General features: G+C 40.2%; 1 protein-coding gene across 15 annotated transcripts in view; it reads right to left on the bottom strand.

Moving 5' to 3' along the window:
* The window catches only part of CMKLR2 (chemerin chemokine-like receptor 2), a 55,206-nt gene extending 42,759 nt beyond the window's left edge, over positions 1-12,447 (bottom strand). For 7 of the 15 annotated variants that reach the window (XM_043910269.1, XM_043910267.1, XM_043910270.1 and 4 more), the window contains exons 1-2: positions 12,211-12,446; positions 7,934-8,084 (exon numbers count right to left, since the gene is read on the bottom strand). Coding sequence is in view for 1 of the 15 variants with exons in the window: in XM_043910264.1 (XP_043766199.1) it covers positions 7,485-7,487 (3 nt within the window). In the remaining 14 variants the exon portion in view is untranslated. Of the gene's footprint in view, positions 1-7,484; positions 7,636-7,933; positions 8,085-10,114; positions 10,218-12,210 lie in introns of those variants that run through there. The other 8 variants (XM_043910272.1, XM_043910278.1, XM_043910276.1 and 5 more) reach the window with 6 other exon arrangements.
* Between the last annotated feature and the right edge of the window lie 11,030 nt (positions 12,448-23,477).

The raw sequence follows: 23,477 nt of genomic DNA, 5'->3' as shown, positions 1-23,477 counted from the left end.
ATACCTTTTGTGTCTGAGTGTGTTGATAATGATAGAATTACCCTAGAGGAGAATGGTCTTATTTTGAATAGTTAATGAAATGAAAGCCTGTATGGGACAGAATGACAATCAAATAGAGAGTCACATTTAGTATTATCCATACATTTGAGTAATACAATAAACAATTTCTATAGACTTAGTATTTCCCATAAAGTAACCAAACAATTGATTTGACTAAACTCATTTCCTGAACTTGCTGGTGGTTTGGAATTGGGAGAAAATCATCAGTTCTTCTAAAGGGTAAGCTATGTTTTTAGATATTACTTTCCCAAGTGAATTTTTTCCTGCTCTCCACAAATCTATCCCCCAACCTAAATCAGGGTCCCTGCTCTACACTCTTCCTTTAGAATTTTTATGTATTTGAATGTTTATTTGATGAATCTCTCTCCTCCCCGAGACTGTTTCACGTCCCTTCATACCCCCTTTGCCCCCCAGGTGGCACCAGTGGTAAAGAATCCACCTGCCGATCCAGGACACACAAGAGACGCGGGTTTGATCCCTGGGTCGGGAAGATCCCCTGGAGTAGGAAAATGGCAACCCACCCCCGTATTCTTGCCTGAAAAATTCCATGGGCAGAGGAACCTGGAGGGCTACAAAGAGTCGAACATAATTGAGCGCACATGCACAAGTATTTATTGGCTGGCAGTAAAACTATTCAGTGGGGTTTTTTAAAAAAATATTTATTTACTTGGCTGCCTGGGTCTTACGTGCAGCACTTGGGATCTTTTGTTGCAGTATGCGGGCTCAGTAGTTGTGCCACACTGGTTTAGTTGCCCTGCAGCATGTGGAATCTGTTTCCCAATCAGGGATGGAACCCACCCCGCATGCATTTCGAGGTGGATTCTTAACCACTGGGCCACCAAGGTAGTCTCATATTTGGTGGCTTTTGAGAAAAGGCATTCACGGTCATGGGCATTTTGGCAACAACTAATACTTATATTTGCCTGAAAGGCAAAGGTGAGTTTGAGAAGGAAATTTCAGCTCTTAATTACCATCAAATCCATTAGTTCTTGTTCTCAGGTCCTCTTTCTTTTTAAAGGTGTTAAAAGAATGATGAATCTCACTCCTTAGGGATGTTTTAAATCTGTCCAGCCACTTCATTAGATCAGGGTTTTTGAATAAAAACGAGTCCCACTTACAGGGAAAGGTGATGAGATTTTTCTCTAAACTATTATCAGGAGCAAATTACATACAATAACGTATGGCTTATAATTAAGAACAGTTTACCTAACTACATTCAAAAGGAAGCAAATGAAGCATACCTAATTAAATGACACCATCTAACACATCACAGTAATACGGTAACATCTGAGTACTTGTTACATGTACTACAACACTAAGCAACTGCATTTTCACATTTCATTCTCACGACAACCCTGTGAGGTACTACTGTTATCTCTATGAGGCTAAGGGAGGTTGGGCAATTAGCAAAAGTGGTGACGTGCTGGGAGCCAGCACATGAGATCCCACCCATGACAAGGTCGTGAGGAGGAGACCTGACAAGCAAGGCAGATCAGGGCTTCAGGGATTTCGAAAAACTGCCCTGGCGCTCACCTTAAAGATGATCTCTGTCTTTCTGATGCTTGCTATATTAGACTACTCCCTAATTTCTGTGACACGGGTAGAAGGCCTTCCCCGATCTCTTTCCAAACAGAATCAACTTAGAACTTTAATTAATATGTCCGCTGGACGGTGGTATCCTATAAGATTATCCAGGATGAAAGGAGTGTTTCCATTTAGACCCCTTTGCTGGCATTCTAGCCTGCTTGGCAAATGCGAACTAATGCACATGGCTGCTCACAGCACCTTAATCATAAACAGCATAAAGAACCTGATCACATAAAGGCCCTAATAGGCACAGAGCCCTTCGGGGGTGAGGAAGCCCTATCAGAGAACATTAAAATATTATTCTAAAAGTGGTTATAGTTAAAGATTTAGAAAAATAAGAGTTTAGAATTGTTAATTTTAACCAGGAATGCTAAACAGGGGCTGCCTCACTGGAGCTGCAGAGTCTTTGTGTGGTAAACCTTTTAGATAAATTTAACTGATAGCTTCTGCAAAAGGACTGACCTCTGTGTTCATTAAAGAATAGATTACGGAAAACAGCTTTGCATTCACCTAGGTCATAAAATGTCAATAGGCCCCAAGGCCAGAAGATAATGTACCAGACCCTCATAAACAAAGAAGCATACAGAAAACACCCTGGTTTCGTGAAGAACAAGCTGTAATGTTAAACTATCTTCCCCTTAGAAATGTACTAATTTAGGGTATAAAAGCCACGGTAAAAAATAAACCACTGCCAGACTCTGCCAGACCCTGCAAACACCCCCGTCTGGTCACTCACTCTCTCTCTTTCTCTCTCTCTCCCTCGCAGACTTGGCCCTATCAAGGCTGGTCTCACGTCTCTCTCGCCAACGCCAACGCCGTTCATCCTGAGGGTATCCCCTGGATCCTGCCGAGGCTGGACCCCGGCAGTGAAGCCCAGACAAGACTTCTGGGTCTGACTTCGGGGACTTCCTTCTTAATCCTTGTACACATGCTCTCTGTAGTAACCATCTGTGTGTTTATCTCCCTTGCTAAATGTTGAAAGTCTCAAGGGTAAGGTGATAAAGATAAAGATAAAGCTTTACTCCTTTGTGTCTCTCAAATACAGAACAGAGAGTGCAGGAAACATAGTAAGTACTCAATAAAAGTTTAGTGAATGAAGGAGGAAGTGCTTTCTCCATCCTCAAAACTATGGTATGTGGAGTATAGTTTTAGTGTTAGACATAGTCAACTATATCATGTGTATGAATAAAATATACAAATTAAACATTTATGCAATAAAATAAATAATATAGATATATCTTTCTATTAAATTAATAATCCATATTTTATGTTGAAGCATATGACATTGCCATTTTATTAGGTCAAATATCATCAAGGACAAATAAGAGCCCTTTCAAATAGTACAACCTCATTAAAAAAAATCCGTGTCAACTCTGTAGTTACACAATAAGCGGAATGCTCCACGACCATATGTTTTCCACTGAAATAGAGGTTTATCATTAACTGCCGAAGAGAAAGATTTATGAAAATTAAGGATGTTATAAGCGCTTTCTACTAGGTCTAATGATCTAATTTCACATACAAATTATATTTCATGCCCTTAGGTCCAAATGAAAATTGAACCCAGCACATATTATTAGACTTGACTTGGATTCTCTCTTTTCTGGGCTGCCAGGTTGCATAGTCCATGCAAAAGTCCTTCTTCATAAAGCCCTCTCCTTTTAATATTAACTCTGCCTTTATCCCAAGCCCTCATGCACCCCCTAGTGTTCCTCAAACACTTCAGTAATTATTCTGTTTATAATGATGACTTTTTGTTGAATGTTGGGGTCTGTTATATGCAACTGTATAAAGCATTTAAAAATGGAGGAATTGTACTGAAGGGGGGCAGAATATGCCACCCTCAAATATGCCACTTTGGCATATAGATTATTCTGAGTTAAAGTTATGTGAGAAACAGCTGGCACAAGGATACTCTGACCCTTCTTTGTCCCCAAAGCAGGAAATAAGCTTCCTATGTGAAAGATACGCCCCCTATATCAGGAGGGTAGAAAGCACCTTCATCCCCAGAAATAGGCAATTTGGGGCCAAGAAGACTGTAGAAACAAAACTTGTTACTTCTTCACTAATTCACTACTCCAAATCCAAACTTCTTTGTCCTATCGATTCTTCACAAATTTATTCTTTGTCTAAAAGGTATACAAGCTGCCTGCCTTGGTTACTGCTTTGAATTTCATATTATATGGACTCCTGTACACATGAAATTAGTTTTTCTCTTGTTAATCAGTTTTATTCAATTATTACACCAGCCAAACAACTTTGAAAGTAAGAAGGGAAGTTTTCTACCTCTCTAACACCCAAATGATTTGGTTATTATACTAAATGACGGCCTGGGTGACCATGGACAGTTTTTAAACTTTTTTTTGTTTCTTGCATAAGAAGAAATGCCAAAGTAGAGCTTCAGAGAGTAATCCTTGAGGTCTTTTAAAGAACACAGGATAAGCTTTGCTTCTTCATGCTTCCTGAGAGAAGATTATGACCTCTTTTTATTTAACTCTTTATATGCTAAACCTCATTAAATTAATTACTTCCTTGAATGTTGTCATCTAGTGGTTGCATTCTTGCCAGCAATACCAGTAACGTTTCTCATTTTTGGTGTTCTAAAAGTCCTCCTAAACCACTGAGGGGTCTGAATTCTTTTTCTACTCTACTTCCGTCTTCAATTTAAACACCATACCTCAGTGAGTGAAGGTTGCTCAGTTGTGTCTGACTCTTGGCGACCCCATGGACTATACAGTCCATGGAATTCTCCAGGCCAGAATAGTGGAGTGGGTAGCCTTTTCTTTCTCCAGGGGATCTTCCCAACCCAGGGATTGAACCCAGGTCTCCCACATTGCAGGTGGATTCTTTACCAGCTGAGCCACCAGGGAAGTCCCAGGAATACTGGAGTCGGTAGCCTATCCCTTCTCCAGAGGATCTTCCTGACCGAGGAATCGAACCAGGGTCTCCTGCATTGTAGGCGGATTCTTTACCAGCTGAGCTACCAGGGAAGCCCAGACTGAAGGAAGGACTGCATAATTCCTAGCAAAAAGCGTGTGCCTGATTCATGTTTACTTTTTTCCTACTGACACTATTTTCTTCAACAGTGAAGAGCATTTTTCATCTTATTTGAGTATCATGGAATAATCAGAACATACTACGATAATTGAAGAATATGAAAACATAGAATCTGAATAAAAAATTTGTTTCACCGAATATTTATTAGGTATCCACTGTTTGTGTAAGGACTCCATTATATATATCACACTGAACAATGACTTAATAAGCAGAGGTTGGAAAAAGGGTAAGAGGTGAGACTGGAGGGCTTGAAGGAACCTAGCCCATCAGGTTTATTTAAGACTAAAGGAAACTGAGTTCCAGGAACTTTGCTCAGCCTCAGGTCACAAAACAAGCCAGAGACAGAGCTGGGATTAAAGTCTGGGGTGACAGGCAATTTCAAAAGTGCAAGTTTAACAATGCTATGCAGCCATAGATTTGGAGAATGTTTAGAAATTGTCCAATTTAAGAGGATGCTGTGTTATTTATTTGCATTTAGCTAGTTTTGCTTTTTTTCTATCTTTAAAATTTTTATACTATCAGTTTTATTGTGGTCTTGGCTTTTACTACTTTCATTAGAAGATTTGTGAGGCAGTAGGAGTGGGGGAAGGAAGGGTTGGGAATTTGGGATTAGTAGATGCAAACTACTACACATAGGATGAATAGACACAAGGTCTTACTTGTTTTATAGCACAGGGAACTGTATTCAATATGCTGTGATAAAACATGGTGGAAAAGAGTATGAAAAAGAATATATATATATATATATATATATATATATATGTATGTATAACGGAGTCACTGTGCTGTAGAGCAGAAATTAAACACAATGCTGGTAGTCAACTATGCTTCAGTACATTTTTAAAAAGACAGCTCAAAAAAATAAATAAATAAATAAATAAAGAGACGTCTCATGGGCAGAAACCTTTGCTCAAGTTAAAGTCACCAAAGAAACTGGATGAATTAGAATGGAAGAGCCTCCACCAGACTGAAGGGTTTCACTTTCAGATCTTCAGGTTAAAGACCTGAAGAAGAAAAAATAGATGGGAATTTTCAATATTATAAAGTTTTAAAATTATACAAATAATGGACTATTAGAGAGAAAGTTTGGGGAAAAAGAAAGGATATATCACCTAAAGAGGTCCAGCATGTGCCACTGTGGCATAAAAATTATCTTGAGCAGAAGGCATGTGAGGTCCCAAAAGAACTCAGTTGTCATAAACCCCCTCCCCAGGAGCAGCCAGGAAAGGTTGGCTCTTAACTTCCATGGAGGAGAAGTCTCCACAACAGATCCAAACAGATAGTATCACGCAAACTACCCTGTTGCCCATCTATTCTCCTAAAGGCTCATTTATGTTTCTCAAAAGTCATTTGTTTTCCCGTAAGTGCCCTTTCTCCACCTCCTTCCTTATTTAGATATTTAAGAAGTCACTTGTATTCCTGTAAGTGTCCTTCTTTCTCTTCCCTTCCCTTTAAGATGGTGTACCAGCCCCCAATGCCAGCCATCTCTTTGAGTGACATTTTTCTGTGAAGTCCATCATCTGTCATTTATTAGTTTAATTAATAAGCCTTCAGAAACTGAATTTAAGAGGGTAGAGGAAAAGTTTTTCTTTCCTGATAAATCATCAGTTCACCATTAGCTTAACACAGCTGTTTTCAATTTTGTGTATTTTCTTCAATTTTTTCATCTCCATTTACTTTTTACATAATTACAGTCATTGTCAGTATTATAATATGAGCACTCGTCCATAATGCAACATATTCCTCCAAATTATTATTGCCTAATGACTTAAACATTTCACTGAAATAATATATAAGCTTAACTAGCTTTATTTTCTTAATGATTGGAGTATAATTGCTTTACAATGTTGTATTAGTTTCTGCTGAATAGCAATGTGAATCAGATATGTGTATATATATATATATATATATATATACACACACACACATACATATAATCCCCTCCCTCCCACCCACCTCTTAAGCAGCTTTCTACTGCTGGATATTTAGATTGCTTTTAATTTTTTTAAATTGTAAACAATTCAGAAAAAAAGTCTTTGAGCACAAGACTTTTCTTATTTCAGAATTACTTCTGTGAGTTAGCTTCAACTGCTGTAGCCTTTGAGAGGGGAATGTTGGGTTAAATAACTGTCTCTCAGGGAGATGACAGTTAGTGGTAAAGTAACACAGAAAAGGTATGGGATTCTTTATAAACTAAAGAATTTAAATTTTAGATAAAATAATAAATAATATCTGTGAAAAAACTTAAAAATCATTCAGTATCTGGAAAAAGTGCCAACATGATGAGTATTATACTAAAAGAAGAATTACTCGAACTAGGTAATTTGAGATGTCTGTTGGCTTTTTCACAAAACAAAACACACTAGTGGCTTAATTTAGTAACAAGTTGGTGGAAGCTTGGGCAAATGAGTTCGTTTGAAGGAAGGATGGCCAACTTAAGAGAGTAACTGATGGTCAAAGTTCTATTATCAAATTTTCATTTGGTTTTCATTAGTTTTCATTTGGAGGAAAAGAATAAACTATTGACAAAGAGCAATTGGTGCAGTTATCTGACTCCCCAGGGTTAGCCCAACCTTTTCTCCTACATACCTCCCTTCAGTGAACCATCCTCCTGCATTAGATGAGCCCAGATACCAATTCCTATAACAGGCAATTGATAATGAGATTTCAAAAACGCAGAAGCAACAAAGAAATGTTTGTATTGAAGAACCACAAGCTATTCATTTTAAAAAGGAGAAAACCAAGCCACATTACAACTCAATTTAGAACTTTTCTCCTACCATGTAATCCAAAGAGGGCAAAATCAGTTTTCACTTCAGAGCACCGTTTCCTCCTACTCGATTTCACCACAGTGAGCTTTCCACTAATGATGTTAGACATTTCTGAGTCATAACTGCATTTATGAGCTGTAATTTTCTAGGTAAAAGCTGATGAAACGACTGAAAGTTCTTCATTGTGCCTTCCCAACTCCCCCATCCCACCCCAGCAACCTTGTCCTGTTCTCTGAGTTTCAGATTTAATCACAGCTGTTCCACTCTTCCTAAACACTTTTGACAGGGCCAAAAATTTTCACGGAGAGCGTTTCATAAGCTATCAGGAGTCCTTTTCCTTTTTCTTTTTTGCCAGCTGGTAGTGAGTCCAAATACTGCTTTGTAAATAAATCATCTGCAGTCATCCTCATCAGGTCACTGCAAACGTGTCAGTCTGAGGAAAACAAGAGAGCACTTACCAGTTAATTTTCTGTGAGGAGAGAAGCTTTTGTGATGTCTGGGTGTAACTTCCCTGCTCCAGAATGAAATGGAGGGTGGTTTTCAGAACAGCTACGTTGGACAATTTCCCCAGCCGCCTCATTCGGCTTTTATCTGGCTTTTGAAATGCCACTGTAGAGGAGAATGATGTAGGGTTTCACTTGAATGTGGTTTTCCCTTCCTCCTCTACCCTCCATAAAAATTCATCATGTATTCCAGGAGAAAAGTAAGCAGCGAACACACTGCACAGATTAATTCTTCTGCCCAGCAAGTACACGTGTGTATCAGAGGTTTGTTCCCTGAAAGGAGATCATTGCTGTTGGCTGCAGTGCCTCAGGCTGGAAACCAGCGATGGGGGAGGCACCAATCCCTCCTTTGTCTGGATGGGCTTTTGCTTACGAAAAGTCAATTTAAAGTTCATGCCAACGTTGGCATGGAAAGAACCATAGAATCTTTAAGCAGGGCTCTTCAAATGTACCCAGGGCTCATTAGGAAAGAGATTTTTATTTCCTGGGTTTCAGTGGGAGGAATCAGAATCACACAATAGTTAAGTATGAATTAATATTTTAATTTTTATTTCCTTATTGAGGTGGGTTAAGTGAGAATTTTCCAGGCTTTGGGGAAGTTAAAGATCCGATTCTTATCTCTCATTTTATCTGTGATGAGGGCACATCTGTGTACCCGAAGCAGGACTCAGAGAATGAGATGTGTGGAGGCTGATACTTCACACTAGGAAGCCAGCCTTGATGCAATTAGCGTCTCCATCTGTAGCGCTAACTCGATTTTCTTAAGGTCAAACATCAGCTTGTCCATGTGAACATTACTAGGTTTTAAAACGTTAGCCAAGCTAATTGAACACTGTGAGATGTGAGAGGCCAGAAAACACAATTTCTATCTGATTGCTGTGAGGGCTTAGCAGAATGGGTCACCCTGAAAGGTGCCTTGTTGAAGACTAAGAATTATTTTGAGATTTTTATTTTAAGAAACTTCAAGCTCAGGAAAAGCTCTGAAAACTGAGTAGAAGTTACCCATTTGTAAGGGAAATCTTACATTTGTAAAGGAAATTTACATTAGAAAGGGGGCCGGTATCAGGAAGACAGTGATTCCTCTTTTTCATTTGAGACTTAACTTCTGGACCCAGCCACCTCAGTTTACCAAACAATTCCTGTTTTCACCAGTCCATGAATTGCCTTCCCCCACCTTTAAGCCGCAGACCCCATCCTTTTCCTTAGTTCAGGATGGAATATTATCTTCAATCTTCTTTGAAGTGGGGTTTCTGTATGTACGTAATTTAAAAATTTCCCCCTGTTAATCTCTCTTTTATTTGCAGTGGCAGATTTAGCCAAGTATATTGAAAGGTTGAAGGAAAATTATTTCCCCCCCTGTACAAGATGAAGTCCAAAAAAATCAAAAAATATAATCCTCTGTTGGGGGGAGGTTGGTAAGAGTGGGGTGGGCGCAGACTGGGATAACATTGGGGGATGGAGTGGTTTCTCAAACTACAAATGTCCCTCAGCCCCCTAGGTATGTACACTCTCCCATGTTTGCCCCCAGTCCTTGATTCTAGAGAAATATTAATAATCTTGGCATATTACTTGTCAATGTTATCTGAGTCATTGAAGGAGGTGATACCTGATGGAGGTGATATCCACTCACTAATTCCTACCCCTTGGCATCAGCTATATTGGTATTTACTGAGTTATTTGTTGTCTTCTATAATCACACAAAAGCACAATTTCATCCATAAAAGACACTTTTATAGAAGAAGCTTTTTTAGGAAGTTTTGGTTACTTTACATGGCTTTAGATTTATTTTCTAGTAGTGGAGTGTGAAGCATGAGGTAGCAAAACAGACAAAAGAAATGACATTTCACAAGCATTTACTGTAGTAATCGCACTGAAACCCAGGAAAGGATCAGCCTTTTTAGTTTTGTTTTAGTTACCACCTAAAACAACAAAGTTGTGACAGATGCTTACTTAGCTTTGAAATTGGTCCTCCCAAATCAAGGATAGTAAATAAAATCTCTCTCCTAATCAGCCCTAATCTGTATGTGCTGTGTCTGAGGAGCTCCGCTTCAAAGTCCTAAGGCTTGCCTTATACTTGATCTTTTATTCAAAAGTAGTTAAAACTGAAGTGCTCAGGTATACTAGAAATTAACTTACCTGCATTGGTTAAGCTGCTGAGTCAGGTCATTGGGGATCTGCTAAGAGAGCCTCTCCTGTGAGTTGCAGAGTTGGGAGTTCAGTCCTAGGCATTCTGATTCCAAATGCCAAGCTCTTAATGTAACTGGGAAGGGTTAATTTTTGGCTCCCTGCGGGATCTGTTTCTCTGACCTTAACCCTGTTTTTGCCGTTTCTGTTATTATAATCATTCGTAGTGGCCTGCCTCAGAGAGCCCTGCCCCCTCTGCCTGACCCTTAAATTAAAGTGCCTTTGTTTAGCTCACTGGGAGATAATCTGACCCGGCCCACCAATGAATGACGGTAAGTAAAAGAAACTAATGTATCTCCCCGCCTGAGGCTTGCCATTCTAGGAGATAATTGCAAGAATCAAAGGGTCTTTTTGCTTTGATTCCTGACCTCCCCCCATCTCTGATCCATAATGGAACCTGGCATCCAGGCCCCAACAAGATAGTTATTTTGAGACATCAGTCAGCCATTTTCTCAGTCAGCCTCAACACTTCGTCCCTCAGATTTATTGGCCTCTGTTCAATGAGGAGAGCGAGCTTGGACTCGATAACATTAAGACACTTAGCTCTATAAGAAGAGATGTTTCCAGAATCAAGTGACTAGGAGGAAGGGGCAGGAGTAACTTCTGCCAAATAAGAGACTGTCAGGACAGTTCCAGCATTTTCTAAATCAGTGCAAGTTCTCTGAAGCCTGCTGTGGTCAGGGTTTCTAGGGGTCTTTCTAGAGGGGTGGGTGTGTATAAGCAAGTCTAAAGGGCCAGTTGGGCTCAGAGGCAGATACACGGTGCCTCTATCATACTGTTTTTGGGGAATGGGATCATTCTTTAAAAATAGTTTTTCTCCACTGATACTTGAAATTTCACTCTTAGAAAATCAGTCTTTTGAAGAGAGTACCTTTTAAAAGAGGCACTTTGTATTAAGTGAGGTTCTAGTGGTTAGAATGGACTGGGTGCTTTTAAGATGACCGTCCCTCCTCCTTACTCCAACCCCTCCAGAAAAAATTGGGATCAGTAACTTGGTCTCCACAGAGGATGAGATGGTTGGATGGCATCACCAACTCAATGGACATAAATATGAGTAGACTCTGGGAGTTGGTGATGGACAGGGAGGCCTGGCATGCTGCAGTCCACGGGGTCGCAAAGAGTCAGATACAACTGAGTGACTGAACTGAACTGAACTGAACTTGGTCTCCCATATCTTGAGATGATCAAGAATATCTTTATTCTTTTCCTTTCTTGTGTGATGATAAAATAGCAAATTTACCTCAAAGACCTAAATACTCTGATGATAGAAATTTCAGAAATAGACATTTGAGAGAACGCAACAGGTCACATTAGTTTTTGTTACTGACCATTTCTAATATTTTTGTTGTTGTTTGTAAACAGAAAAAAAAAAAAAAAAATTGGTCCAGAACATAACCACTGGAAAAGAGACAATATGATGCAGATGGACATTTTCTTTTAAAAGAAACTATCTGTGAAAAAGGCAAAAATCTCACTTCTTTTGAGTTTTTTCCTCTTGTCATATAGGGAGATGACTATCTCCTAGTGTAAATGCCCTTCTTAGGCCTGTTTCTTTCGGGTAGGCAGAGTCAGAGATTATACCTGGAGGCCTTTATTGGGTTAACAGTGAGCTTTTCCTTGGGACTTAAGCAGCAGACTCAGTTCTTCGGGAGGTCACAGCGAGGAGCCATGCCCACATGGCCATACAGGGCCGCTTCCATGCACTTAAACCAGACAGTTCTTAACAGTCACAGCAGACAAAGCCAGCTTCAAATTCTTGCTTTAAATTTTATATGGCCCCTGCAGGAACCTAGCCTGAGGATACTTAGTAAATCTGTCAAAGGAATTAAAATAAAGCTTTTTAATTAAGATACACAAAGCTCTAATTACCTGTGGAAATGAGGGGAACAACTTCTACTGTTGTCTTTTACTTGAAAAAAAAACCTCTTTTAATACGCCAAATACCAGCTCAAATGAAATCTACATACTGAGACTTAGAATGCTGTTCTTAACTACCTATCTCAGAGGCTCAGGGCCTGAAACCTTTGGAGGGCCAAGCCAACACTCACCCCTCAGAAGACGCCCATGCAGTGCAGCGCAAGGAGTCGGGTGGGCCAAGGCTTCCAGGCTCCGTGCTCTGAATCTTTGAGGTAAATAATTTCTCTGAGAGAACTGGCCGCAGCTACCCAATCTTGGAAGAAATATTTCTTCTTTTTGTAACCAAGGGAGGTAAATAATCTTTTAACTCATTGCCCTATGAAGAAAAAAGAAAGTGGTTGCCAGTAGTTAAATAAATCTGGTGTATATCACTTAGTTCGCAGGCATCTGGGTGACACCATCCTTGGCCCTGACTCAAGAGAAAGGAGGGCTCTGGGAGTTCAGGCCACTCCCAACTATTTACTGTAATTATGCTTCTTTTCTTGTTAAACTGCAGATTATGGATGTGATGTAAGTGTAGCTGGATTTTTCTAAAATGTCACATTTGGGGAAAGGAAAAGATCAGAAAATAAATTGTATTTTCTCAACCTTGGTAACTGATTCGATCACTACTTGCATTTTTATTAGGAATTTCATAGCCTGTGGGCCAACTGCAGCTGCGGAACTATTTTGTTTGCGTCGCAATGTTTTTCTAGAGTTTGAATTAATTTCCATCATTTAAAAATCAGGGGATATTACAAAGACATCAGATTGTCAGCTCCTCATGAAAAAAATTGCCAGAGCTGGGTAACTATGGGCCTGTGCTGAGTAGCTATGGGCCTGTGTCCCACAAGGATACAGTTGGGGAAGGCTGAATAGGAGCTGCTCCTAGCGTCACCTGCCACTTCCAGCCAGGCATTTCTCTTCATTTTGATACCTTTCTCCCCTGCCTTCTCACTCACTGACCATGTTCATGTGGACCTTCTAGGAGTTTGGGCTTGAAACCCTCATGTTCCTTTCCAATTCTTTTCCTGTTGAGTTTCTTCAATTTAGGACAATTGCGTACACAGAAAGATAAGTCATTGGGCAATCGTTTTTATTGCACAAGGAATTTTAGGTTTGGTCATTTAAAAAATATGAATCCCCAAAGCTTCCCTCATAAAATTAGACTGCATTATAAAATATGATTAAATCAATGAAACCAGCTTTAACTAGCCTAACTAGTGGTAGGTACAAAGGAAGAGCAGTGGGAGTCACCTGCCCTATGTAGGCAATAATGGAGTGCTGTCTTTAGGGAATTTCAACCCAATAATAAAACCAACTGAAGCCCTTCGGCTTTTTGTGATCACTGTGTGCCAGAAATTCTAAACAGGTGATGAAACACTCCCTGCCTCAAAACATCTTTAAGTTCTAGAAAATTGCTGAGATTATATTAGTGGAACCACTGACAGAAATTGTCTGCCCTAGACAGGAACAATAGTAATGACTTGCATGAGTTACCTTACAACAGGAATTCCTGGTAAGGAACTCAGAACTAACAAGCAACCACCGACCAGAAGAATTTGGCAAAGGTCAGGAGAGAGGGGAGGCCAGGCCATATGTCCTACCAACCCCAGAATCCTTCTCATTGGAATCCATCTTAACTGAGCAATGCACAAGCCACCACGAAGCACCCTGAGTCGGAATGATTGGCCAGAGACAACCGGGAAATTAACCCCCACCGCCATGAAACCCAAGACTGCAAGTCAGGTGGCAGAGCAGTTCTCCTGGTGTCTTTACCCTGCTGCTCTCTGCCCAGGCACCCCTTCCCGTTAAAGTCTCTTTCTTCGTCAGCACGTGTACCTCCTGGGACAATTCATTCGAGTGCTAGACGTGAGCCCACTCTTGGGCTCTGGAAGGTGTCCTCTTTTCAATGACAATTACTCTGAGTTTTAATTACATATACATATTTTTTATTACGTGTACATTGCCTTATTTTTTTAATAGGTGATGTACTTTATATGAAAGCTACTTATTCTTATTTTAAGTTCTGTTACTTATTCTTTAATAGACAATGTGTTTATATATATGTGCTTATATGTCAGCAAAGGGGGATACACAAAGGGCAGTCTATTTCACATTCTTTATTCCATGAAACCACTTGGAATTTTTAGTTATATTTAAAATGTACATTGGTAAAACCATGGGGGAACTGCAAGCTGTGCTATTTTTTGTTTTTGGCAAATGTAAATTTTAGTCCAGAGATAACTTTTTTTTTGTGCTGAATTTGAATAATTTTTTAAAAATTGAAAATCATTCAAGAAAATTGTTTGTTTTAAAATGACTGATTTGGGCTTCCCTGGTGGCTCCTGCCAGTGCAGGAGACGTGAGTACGATCCCTGGTCCGGGAAGAACCCACACGCTGAGGGTCAACTAAGCTCGTGGGCCGCAACTACCAAGCCCATGTGCTGCAAGTACTGAAGCCATTGTACCCTAGGGGCCCATGCCCCGCAATAAGAGAACCCACTGCAATGAGAAGCCTAAGAACCGCAACCAGGGAAGAGACCCACTCTCCGCAGCTACAGAAAGCCTGCACACAGCAGTGAACAACCAGCACGGCCAAAACAAACTAACTAAATAAATCTTAAAAAAAAAAAAAAAAGACTGATTCAAGAAATAAAAGCATGGATAGCAGTGATGTGACTGAATAGTTGCCTAGGACTTCCCTGATGGTCGAGTGGTTAAGAATCTGCCTCGCAATGCAGGCGACCCCTGTTGGATCCCTGGTCCAGGAGGATTCCTGGAGGGACAGCTAAGCCTGTGTGCCACAATTACTGAGCCCACGTGCCCTAGAGCCCGGGCTTTGAGACAAGCCACCCCAGTGAGAAGCCGGAACACTGCAACAAAGAGTAGCTCCCACAGGCCGTAACTAAAGAAAGTACTTGTGTAGCAACAAAGACCCAGCACAGCCAAAAATGAAGTAAATAAATAAACTCATTAAGAAAAAAGATGCCTAAATTGTATCTTCAGCGGACATATCAGTTTTATTAAAATTAAGCAATTAATTGTTGATGTAGGGTGGGAAAAGAATCTTTCACCCCATCCATCAAAAGAGGTCCCTCTAACAAAAGACAGACTAACAAAAGACAGACTAACAACAAAAAACATACAAATTTACATAATTTTAGCTTTACATGACTTGAGAGACTTCATAAGACAATGAAGGCCTGAGGAAGCAGTTGAACCTGAGTGTTTTTATGCTTGGTTTGATGAACAGCGCAGTCTTGAGAAAATTAGATGGGACAGAAAGAGTATGAACGAAGTGCAGTAAATTGGGGGAAACAGCAAGTCCCATCTGTTCAGACTCCCCTGGCATCTTAGAGATGAGGATGCCCCTTTCATCAGTATAGGAAGAGGACCACGCACATGATGGTTTCATGCCTCAGGAGCAGCTCAGAAGGACAACCTGTTTCTTAAATTCCTTCAGCTCGAAATATTCAATATGGCAAGGTGCCACACTTTGAGGTGATGTATCCTGAGCCCTGTCTCTGGACAATTATTTGCAGAAAATACTACATTGGGGGTTCCCTGATAGCTCAGTTGGTAAAGAATCCGCCTGCAATGCAGGAGACCCCAGTTTATGCCGGGAAGATCCGCTGGAGAAGGGATAGGTTACCTACTCCAGTATTCTCAGGCTTCCCTTGTGGCTCAGCTGGTAAAGAATCCGCCTGCAGTGTGGGAGACCTGGGTTCTATCCCTGGGTTGGGAAGATCCCCTGGGGAAGGGAAAGGCTCCAGTATCCACTCCAGTATTCTGGCCTGGAGAATTCCATGACTGTATAGTCTGTGGGGTCACGAAGAGTCAGACAGGACTGAGCAACTTTCACTTTCATTATTACATCAGACTGTAAACAAAGGATCTACAGTCAAATTGTTCGATATAAAAACTGTTGAAGAAACAGTTCAATTTTTCTCCTTTTGTGTTATAATTATGTATTTATTTCTCACTTTGTTTCCTGGCATAATTATATAGCCAAAGTTGAGTAAATAAAAATTCTCACTACCTAGATTTCTTTTTGTTTCATTTCATGACATTGCTGGAAATAATTTGGTCATATTGAGGGGTATGTGTGTGTGTTAGTTGCTCAGTCATGTATGACTCTTTGTGACCCTATGGACTGTAGCCTGTCAGGTTACTCTGTCTATGGAATTCACCAGGCAAGAATACTGGAGTGGGTTGACATTCCCTGCTCCAGGGGATCTTCCCAACCTGGAGATAGAAGCCACGTCGCATGTTTCCTCATTGTCAAGCAGGTTCTTTACCACTAGTGGTACCTGGGAAAGTGAAGTGAAAGTGAGAGTTACTCAGTCATGTCCGACTCTTTGCGACCCCATGGACTATGCAGTCATGGAATTCTCCCGGCCAGAATACTGGAGTGGGGTAGCCTTTCCCTTCCCCAGGGGATCTTCCCAACCCAGGGATAGAACCCAGGTCTCCCACACCGCAGGCGGATTCTTTACGAGCTGAGCCACAAGGGAAGCCCAAGAATGTTGGAGTGGGTAGCCTATCCCTTCTCCAGGGGATCTTCCTGACCCAGGAATTGAACAGGGGTCTCTTGCATTGCAGGCAGATTCTTTACCAATTGAGCTTTCAGGGAAGCTCCATTTTAAAACTTGTTAAAGACTAAGTTAAATAAAAATCTTCTTAGCTGTGTAAGGATAAACAAGAGACAGAGACAGGGAGAGACTCTCCACTTGTCCCAAGAGATATTGAGGAGGAGATTACTAAAAATCGGTCTGTTACAGGTGTCAATGTACTAGCACACCTTTGCCATCCACACAGGGACCACCAAGATACTGTTGGAGAGGAAAAACTTTTCTCTACCCTCTTAGGTTTCTTTGTGAGGCCTGTGAATTAAACTGACAAAAGATATAGGAGGAAAGGTTATTTCTCAGGCACACAAGGACCTCACAGGAAAGAAATGAAAGCCTAAAGTAGTTAGGCCTGGAAGTTATATATCATTTTAACAAAGGGCAATAAGTTAAGGAGACTTGACTAGGCCAAAAAAAGGTGAGTGACTGTACTTAAAAAAAAAAAAATTATTTATTTATTTGGCTGTGCTGAGTCTTGGCTACAGCATGTGGGATCTAGTTCTCTGACCAGGGATTGAACCCAGGGTCCCTGCATTGGGAGCATGGAGTCTTAGGCACTGGACCCCAGGGAAGTCCCAGTGATTGTGCTTTTGGAGATAATACATTGAGGAAATTTAAGTAGAAAATGTTTGGTAGCTAAGAATTGTTTAGTAAGTGCTATGGTCTGAATGTGTCCCCCCCACATTCATACACTAAGATAGTATTAGGAGAGGGGGCCTTTAGGGGGTGGTTAGGTAAGGAAGCAGAACCCTCATGGGTAGGATTAGTGCTCTTATAAGAGAGGTACAGAGAAACACCTTCCTTGCCCTTTCTGCCTTTGAGGACACAGCAAGGTGCCAGCTATGAACCAGGAAAAGGGCCCTCAGAATACCACCATGCTGCCAGCTTAATCTTGGGTTTCCCAGTCTCCAGAAATGTGAGAAACACTTGTCTGCCGTTTGTCAGAGGCACAGTCTGTGGTTTGTTACAGCAGCGTGAGTGGACCAAGAAGACAGTCAGGTTTATTACGCAGACTCATCAGCACCACCTCCATCACTAAGAGTCATTCTCTTCCTGGTGCAGGAATGGGAGGCCTTACAAGTGGAAGATTCACGCCTTGCTTTTAGGCAGGAAGAGGGAGGGCAGAGAGTTCCTCCTGTGTCTGCTGCTTCTGAACTGCTTTCAGGTAAAATAATCCTTATGCCAAAGTGCATATTCTGGGTTGGCTTATGCTGATCCCCTTCAGTTACCTCATGGGCTTATGTGTCTATGTCCCTGGATCTATTCTGTGTTGGAGTTCTCTGTGGTTTAGTCGCTAAGTCATGTCTGACTCCTGTGATCCCATGGATGGTAACTTGCCAGGCTCCTCTGTCCATGAAATTTTTCCAGCAAGAATACTGGAGTGGGTTGTCATTTCCTTCTCCGGAGGATCATCCTGACCCAGGGATCAAACCTGAGTCTTGAACCCAAGTCTCCTGCCCTGCAGGCAGATTCTCTACGGTGGAGCCACCAGCAAAGCCCCTGGAGTTCTCTGTACTCCATTTAATTTTTTTTCGTTTTAAATCTTCCAGATGTATAACTCTAAACCTATTGAACAAGAACTCCCATTTTTGTTGTGTGTTTTTTTTTCCCCACCGCACCACATGGTTGTGGGATCTTAGTTTCTCAGCCAGGAATTGAACCCAGGCCACAGCAGTGAAAGGCCTGGGTCTTAACCACTGAACTGCAAGGGAACTCCCATGTGTGTGTGTGAATTTTTAAAAGAAATGTCAACTGACAGTTTAGGTAAATGGAGGACCGCTGGCTAAGTCACCAGCATGGGGAAGGGCAACGCGAGGGGTGAGGGAACCTACGTCGCACAGTGCCCATGTGGACAGAAAGGACAGTATGAGCAGATCCTGACAGGGGAAGCCTGATTTGCCAGGTAAGGCAGTCTTCCAGGTGGAGTTGTTGGCGGGGCTAAAAAGAGGCCAAGACCACTGTTTCTATCAGCCTTTGAAGATGCTTCGTGTCCTCATCTTGAAACATCCGTGGAATGAGACATTAGCTGCTAGTTTAAGCTTTATGGCTGTGCTGTCAATGTCGTGACTGACTCCTGACTCCCACCCAAAGTCATTTTCTAAAATAATAACATTTTTTTTCAATTGAGTAGTATGCTTATCATAAAAAATTCAGAAAATACAAAAGAGCATAAAATGAAAATTCATCTTTAACCTCACCATTTCAAGAAATCAAAGCCTTGGAATTTGGGCATAATTCTTTACTTTAAAAATGTTTCATGTGAGATTAGATTGTACTTACAGTTTTATAACCTGCCCACTTTGCTTACTCCATGAGCATTTTCCATGTCATTACAGGTTACTCAAAAATAAGCTTTTTAAATGACTGCACAATATCACAATCTACAGATGTTCTTGAAGACATTTTTAAAGATGGCAATTTTACTGCCATCCTAGAAACACAAAAATTGCAGTACTGTCAAACCTATCTTCAAAGTAATTTCCAGTATACCTTATACTGACACAAAGTTCTATCAAGCTTGATACCAAAATGAGCACATTTTCAGAAATATTAAAATGAAATATAAAACCTTAGCACAGGCTGCATTTTAGACAAATAGAATCTGGTATTATCTGTCAACAAACAACTTAGAAGACTTTTTCTTAGAATTAAATAATAATGTGATGTTATCCACTATATTTGTATCAGTATAATTAAAATAGTGAGATGTATTTAATATAATGAGACTTTATATTTTGAAAAGGTTAAATCATGCCAAACATGCTATTTGGTGGGGCCTAGCTATTAAGCCATTTAGCCATTTAATATTTTCCATTTAAATGTTATGAGCAAAGGAAGCAAAGTGGGGAGAAATGTTGAATTACAAGCATATTGAAGTGGAAAAATGAAAACTTCTCTATCATCTTCCAGAATTAATTAGCAACAGAGCTGCAAGTTTTTAGCTTCAGTTAGATTCATGAACTCTCTCCAATGAAGGCAAATTTATGGAATTTTAAAGCATAATTTTGGGTGTTCATTGGAAGGACTGATGTTGAAGCTGAAACTCCAATACTTTGGCCACCTGATGCGAAAAGCTGACTCATTGGAAAAGACCATGATGCTGGGAAAGATTGAGGGCAGGAGGAGAAGGGGACAACAGAGGATGAGATGGTTGGATGGCATCATCGACTCGATGGACATGGGTTTGGGTGGACTCCGGGAGTTGGTGATGGACAGGGAGGCCTGGTGTGCTGTGGTTCATGAGGTCGCAGAGTTGGACACGACTGAGCAACTGAACTGAACTGAATTCAAAAAGCATACTTAATATTTTATTTTCTTTCCTATCAAACCAGCTGTCAAAATACTGCAATAAAATCACACTAGGAATTTACCTGAAAAAAAAACACCCCAAATTATTATGGTAGGAAACTACATAAGGGTGATCAATGTAAAGACCAGACCCCTGTGGCCAAAACAGAACGTGGAAGCGGAACTGAAGAAATTACTCATTAGGAGAAAAAGTAGTCAGATTGATTAACATTGCACTTTGAGATAAACAGCCCAGTCCTTAGAAAGGCATGAACCACACATGTTCTAGAATTCTTTCCTCTCTAGGATAGAAAGTCTCAATTTTGTGTTTAGTCACGTGTTTTAGAAGAGTAGAACACAACATACTGACTGAAAAACATTGGGCATTAGGAAAACCTGGTTTTCTGATTCCATCTTCTTGCCCAGTGACCAGCTGAATGACTTTAAGTAAGTTTCTGAAATTCTTTAAGCCCTGATTTTCTCATGTGGAGAATGGGGATAATGATACTATCTATATCATGGTGTTATGAGTTTTCTATGACATATATAAAGCCACATAAAGAGTAAGGTCTCAATAAATGTTTATATTATTACTTGCTCTGAATTGCCCAAGGTGCTTTTCACTTACACAATCTGTTAATGAAGTGCTTTTATTGTCCATACACTATGTGACGGGGACCACAGTTACCTCTGCAAAATCCATTCCTTTCTTCTTTCTTATTATCAGAACCACAGTTTTATTTAGTAAATAAGTATTGTTGTTGTATTCCGATAAAGCTCTACTATTCAGATAAAGGTCTCAGTTTCCACAGATGCTGAGAATGACCACTAAGATTTATTTAGGAAACATGGGCTGGGGCTTCAAGGAAAGCTAGTTCTGCTGCGGAGGTATACTTTGGAAGGTCAACAAGATGACTGAAGATTCAGCAGCTCTTTAGGAGCTATAAGGGAAGGAAAAGTGCAGGAGAGCTGTTACAAAAAGCCTATACTTCTAGAGACCTCAGTCTTGGAGTTCTTGAGGCACGAAGTGCCAACAGTCTTCTACCTCCAAACTCATTGTTTATTAGAAATATAAGCCTTTATGTGTCTGGGTCACTACTATTTTGAGTTTGTTGCTATCATATTTTACCAAATCAAACAGTAACTCAGATACGCCAACACCATGCTAAAATCCCTGAAAAATGCTGATGACTTCATTACTCAAGGTATCATTATAAATATAATAAAGTCTCATTGTAAACTGAGTAAGTCTGTCTTGAAACAAACAAAAAAACTCCAAGAAGTTACCTGACAGTGTTGTAAAGATGAAATGGAAAGAAAGCAAGCACATAAAGTGACTTGCCTAACAGAGTCCCTGGTATGTGTGACTATTTGATTTACAGTGGCTGACATTACGGGGCTATCACAAAGGGAATCACGCTCGAGACAACTCTGCCTTGTCCTTGGAGTAGAAAGTAAGGACAATTATTTTTACAGCTCATCAGTTGACATTTTATATTATTGTTTTTCATCTGATGTATTCAATAGGATTTCAGCTCAAGAGTGGTTGAGAAGACAACCAATAGTCCAGTGGCTAAGACTCTATACTCCCATTGCAGAGGGTCTGGGTTCAATCCCTGGTCGAGGAAATAGAATCCCACATGCCTCTACTAAGAGGCTGCACACTGCAACTAAAGACCCCACATGCTGTAACCAAGACTGGAGATCCCGTGTGCCGCAAATAAGACCTGGCACAGCCAAATAAATAAATAAAAATAGCAAACTTTTTTTTTTTTTTTAAAAAGAGTGATTGAGAAGGCCAGGTATAAAGGAGGGTCAATAGACTTCCTGAGACTGGAAGCTCAGAAGGAGTAACTTTGTACTCAGAGGATATCAGGTAACAATTTTTCATCTCCTGATATGTTTCTGGGCTATGAGAGAAATCACATCATTATATCCTGAACTGACTGGGTCATGGTTCAATATCTAGGTAGGATGTGTATTCAAAAAGCACAGCTGTGCTTGGTCCTGAGATGTTGGATCATCATTGCCTATTTCTTTACTCCTGTTTGCTGGTCATACAACCAGCACATCACAACATAGAACAGGAATGAACTCAGTAGCTCTTGAACAGTGGAAACATCTACAAGAATTGTCTCCCCAGTCTACAGTGTCCAATGTGATTAACAGATGACTCTGAAACTTTCAGATGAACTGTCATTGCCAAAATCCTAAATGAAGTCACAATTTACACACTGAGGAGAATTTTTTTTTTAATTGGCTCAGTCAGTTTTAGCATTATATTCTTTTTAGTTAAACTGTAAAAAAGCAATAAAATGCCAGAGACAGCTCCCAGGTAATGTATATTTACATTGTCTTAAGCTTATTTTCATTGGATTTAGGAGACAGGCCTCTCTGAAAATTACTGGCCATGGCATGAGACATTTTTTGTGAAGCCATAGTGTCCAAAATGGTGTGCAAAACACATAAAAGATAAGACTACTGCTTTCCCAGCGTTTTGTCCTGCTTATCCAAACAGTGGCCTAATTTAGGAGGAAGGAAACATTTTCTATAGCAGTCATTCATAGTTAGGGTCATACAGACATAGTGTAAAAATCGACAATTGCATTCTGATGTTATAAATTGTTTTAGGACGTTAAAAAACAAGCTAACTCAATTCTGTGGTATATATAGGAATCACACATAAATCAAAGAGATTATGTCACCTCCATACAATGGAGTCTTCTGCAGGTGAGAAAGGAATAAAGAATTTCTCTATAACACTTCCTAACACCATACACAAAGATAAACTCAACATGGATAAAAGACCTAAATGTAAGACCAGAAACTATAAAGGAAAATTACAGGAAAATATGGTCAGAATACTCAATGTTATAGATCAGAGCAAGATCCTCTATGACCCACATCCTAGAGTAATGGAAATAAAAACAGAAGTAAACAAGTGGTACCTGATTAAGCTTAAAAGCTTTTGCACAGCAAAGGAAACTATAAGCAAGGTGAAAAGACAACCCTCAGAATGGGAGAAAATAGTAGCAAATTAAACAGTTGACAAAGGATTAATTTCCAAAATATATAAGCAGCTCATACAACTCAACACCAGAAAAACAAACAACCCAATCAAAAAGTGGGAAAAAGACCTAAACAGACATTTCTCCAAAGAAGATATACAGATGGCTAACAAACACATGAAAAGATGCTCAACATCGCTCATTATTAGAGAAATGCAAATCAAAACTACAATGAGTTGTCACCTCACACTGGTCAGAGTGGCCATCATCAAAAAGTTAACACAAAATAAATGCTGAAGAGGGTGTGGAGAAATGGAACGCTCTTGCACTGTTGGTGGGAATGTAAATTGATACAGCCACTATGGAAAATGGTATGAAGATTCCTTAAAAAACTAGGAATAAAACCACCATATGACCCAGCAATCCCACTCCTAGGCATGTACCCTGAGGAAACCAAAATTGCAAAAGACACATGTATCCCATTGTTCATTG

Source organism: Cervus elaphus, chromosome 8, assembly GCF_910594005.1.
Source record: "Cervus elaphus chromosome 8, mCerEla1.1, whole genome shotgun sequence".
Lineage (NCBI taxonomy): Eukaryota > Metazoa > Chordata > Mammalia > Artiodactyla > Cervidae > Cervus > Cervus elaphus.
The sequence above is the reverse complement of the archived record's forward strand: the minus strand, read 5'-3'. Positions and strand labels throughout refer to the sequence as shown.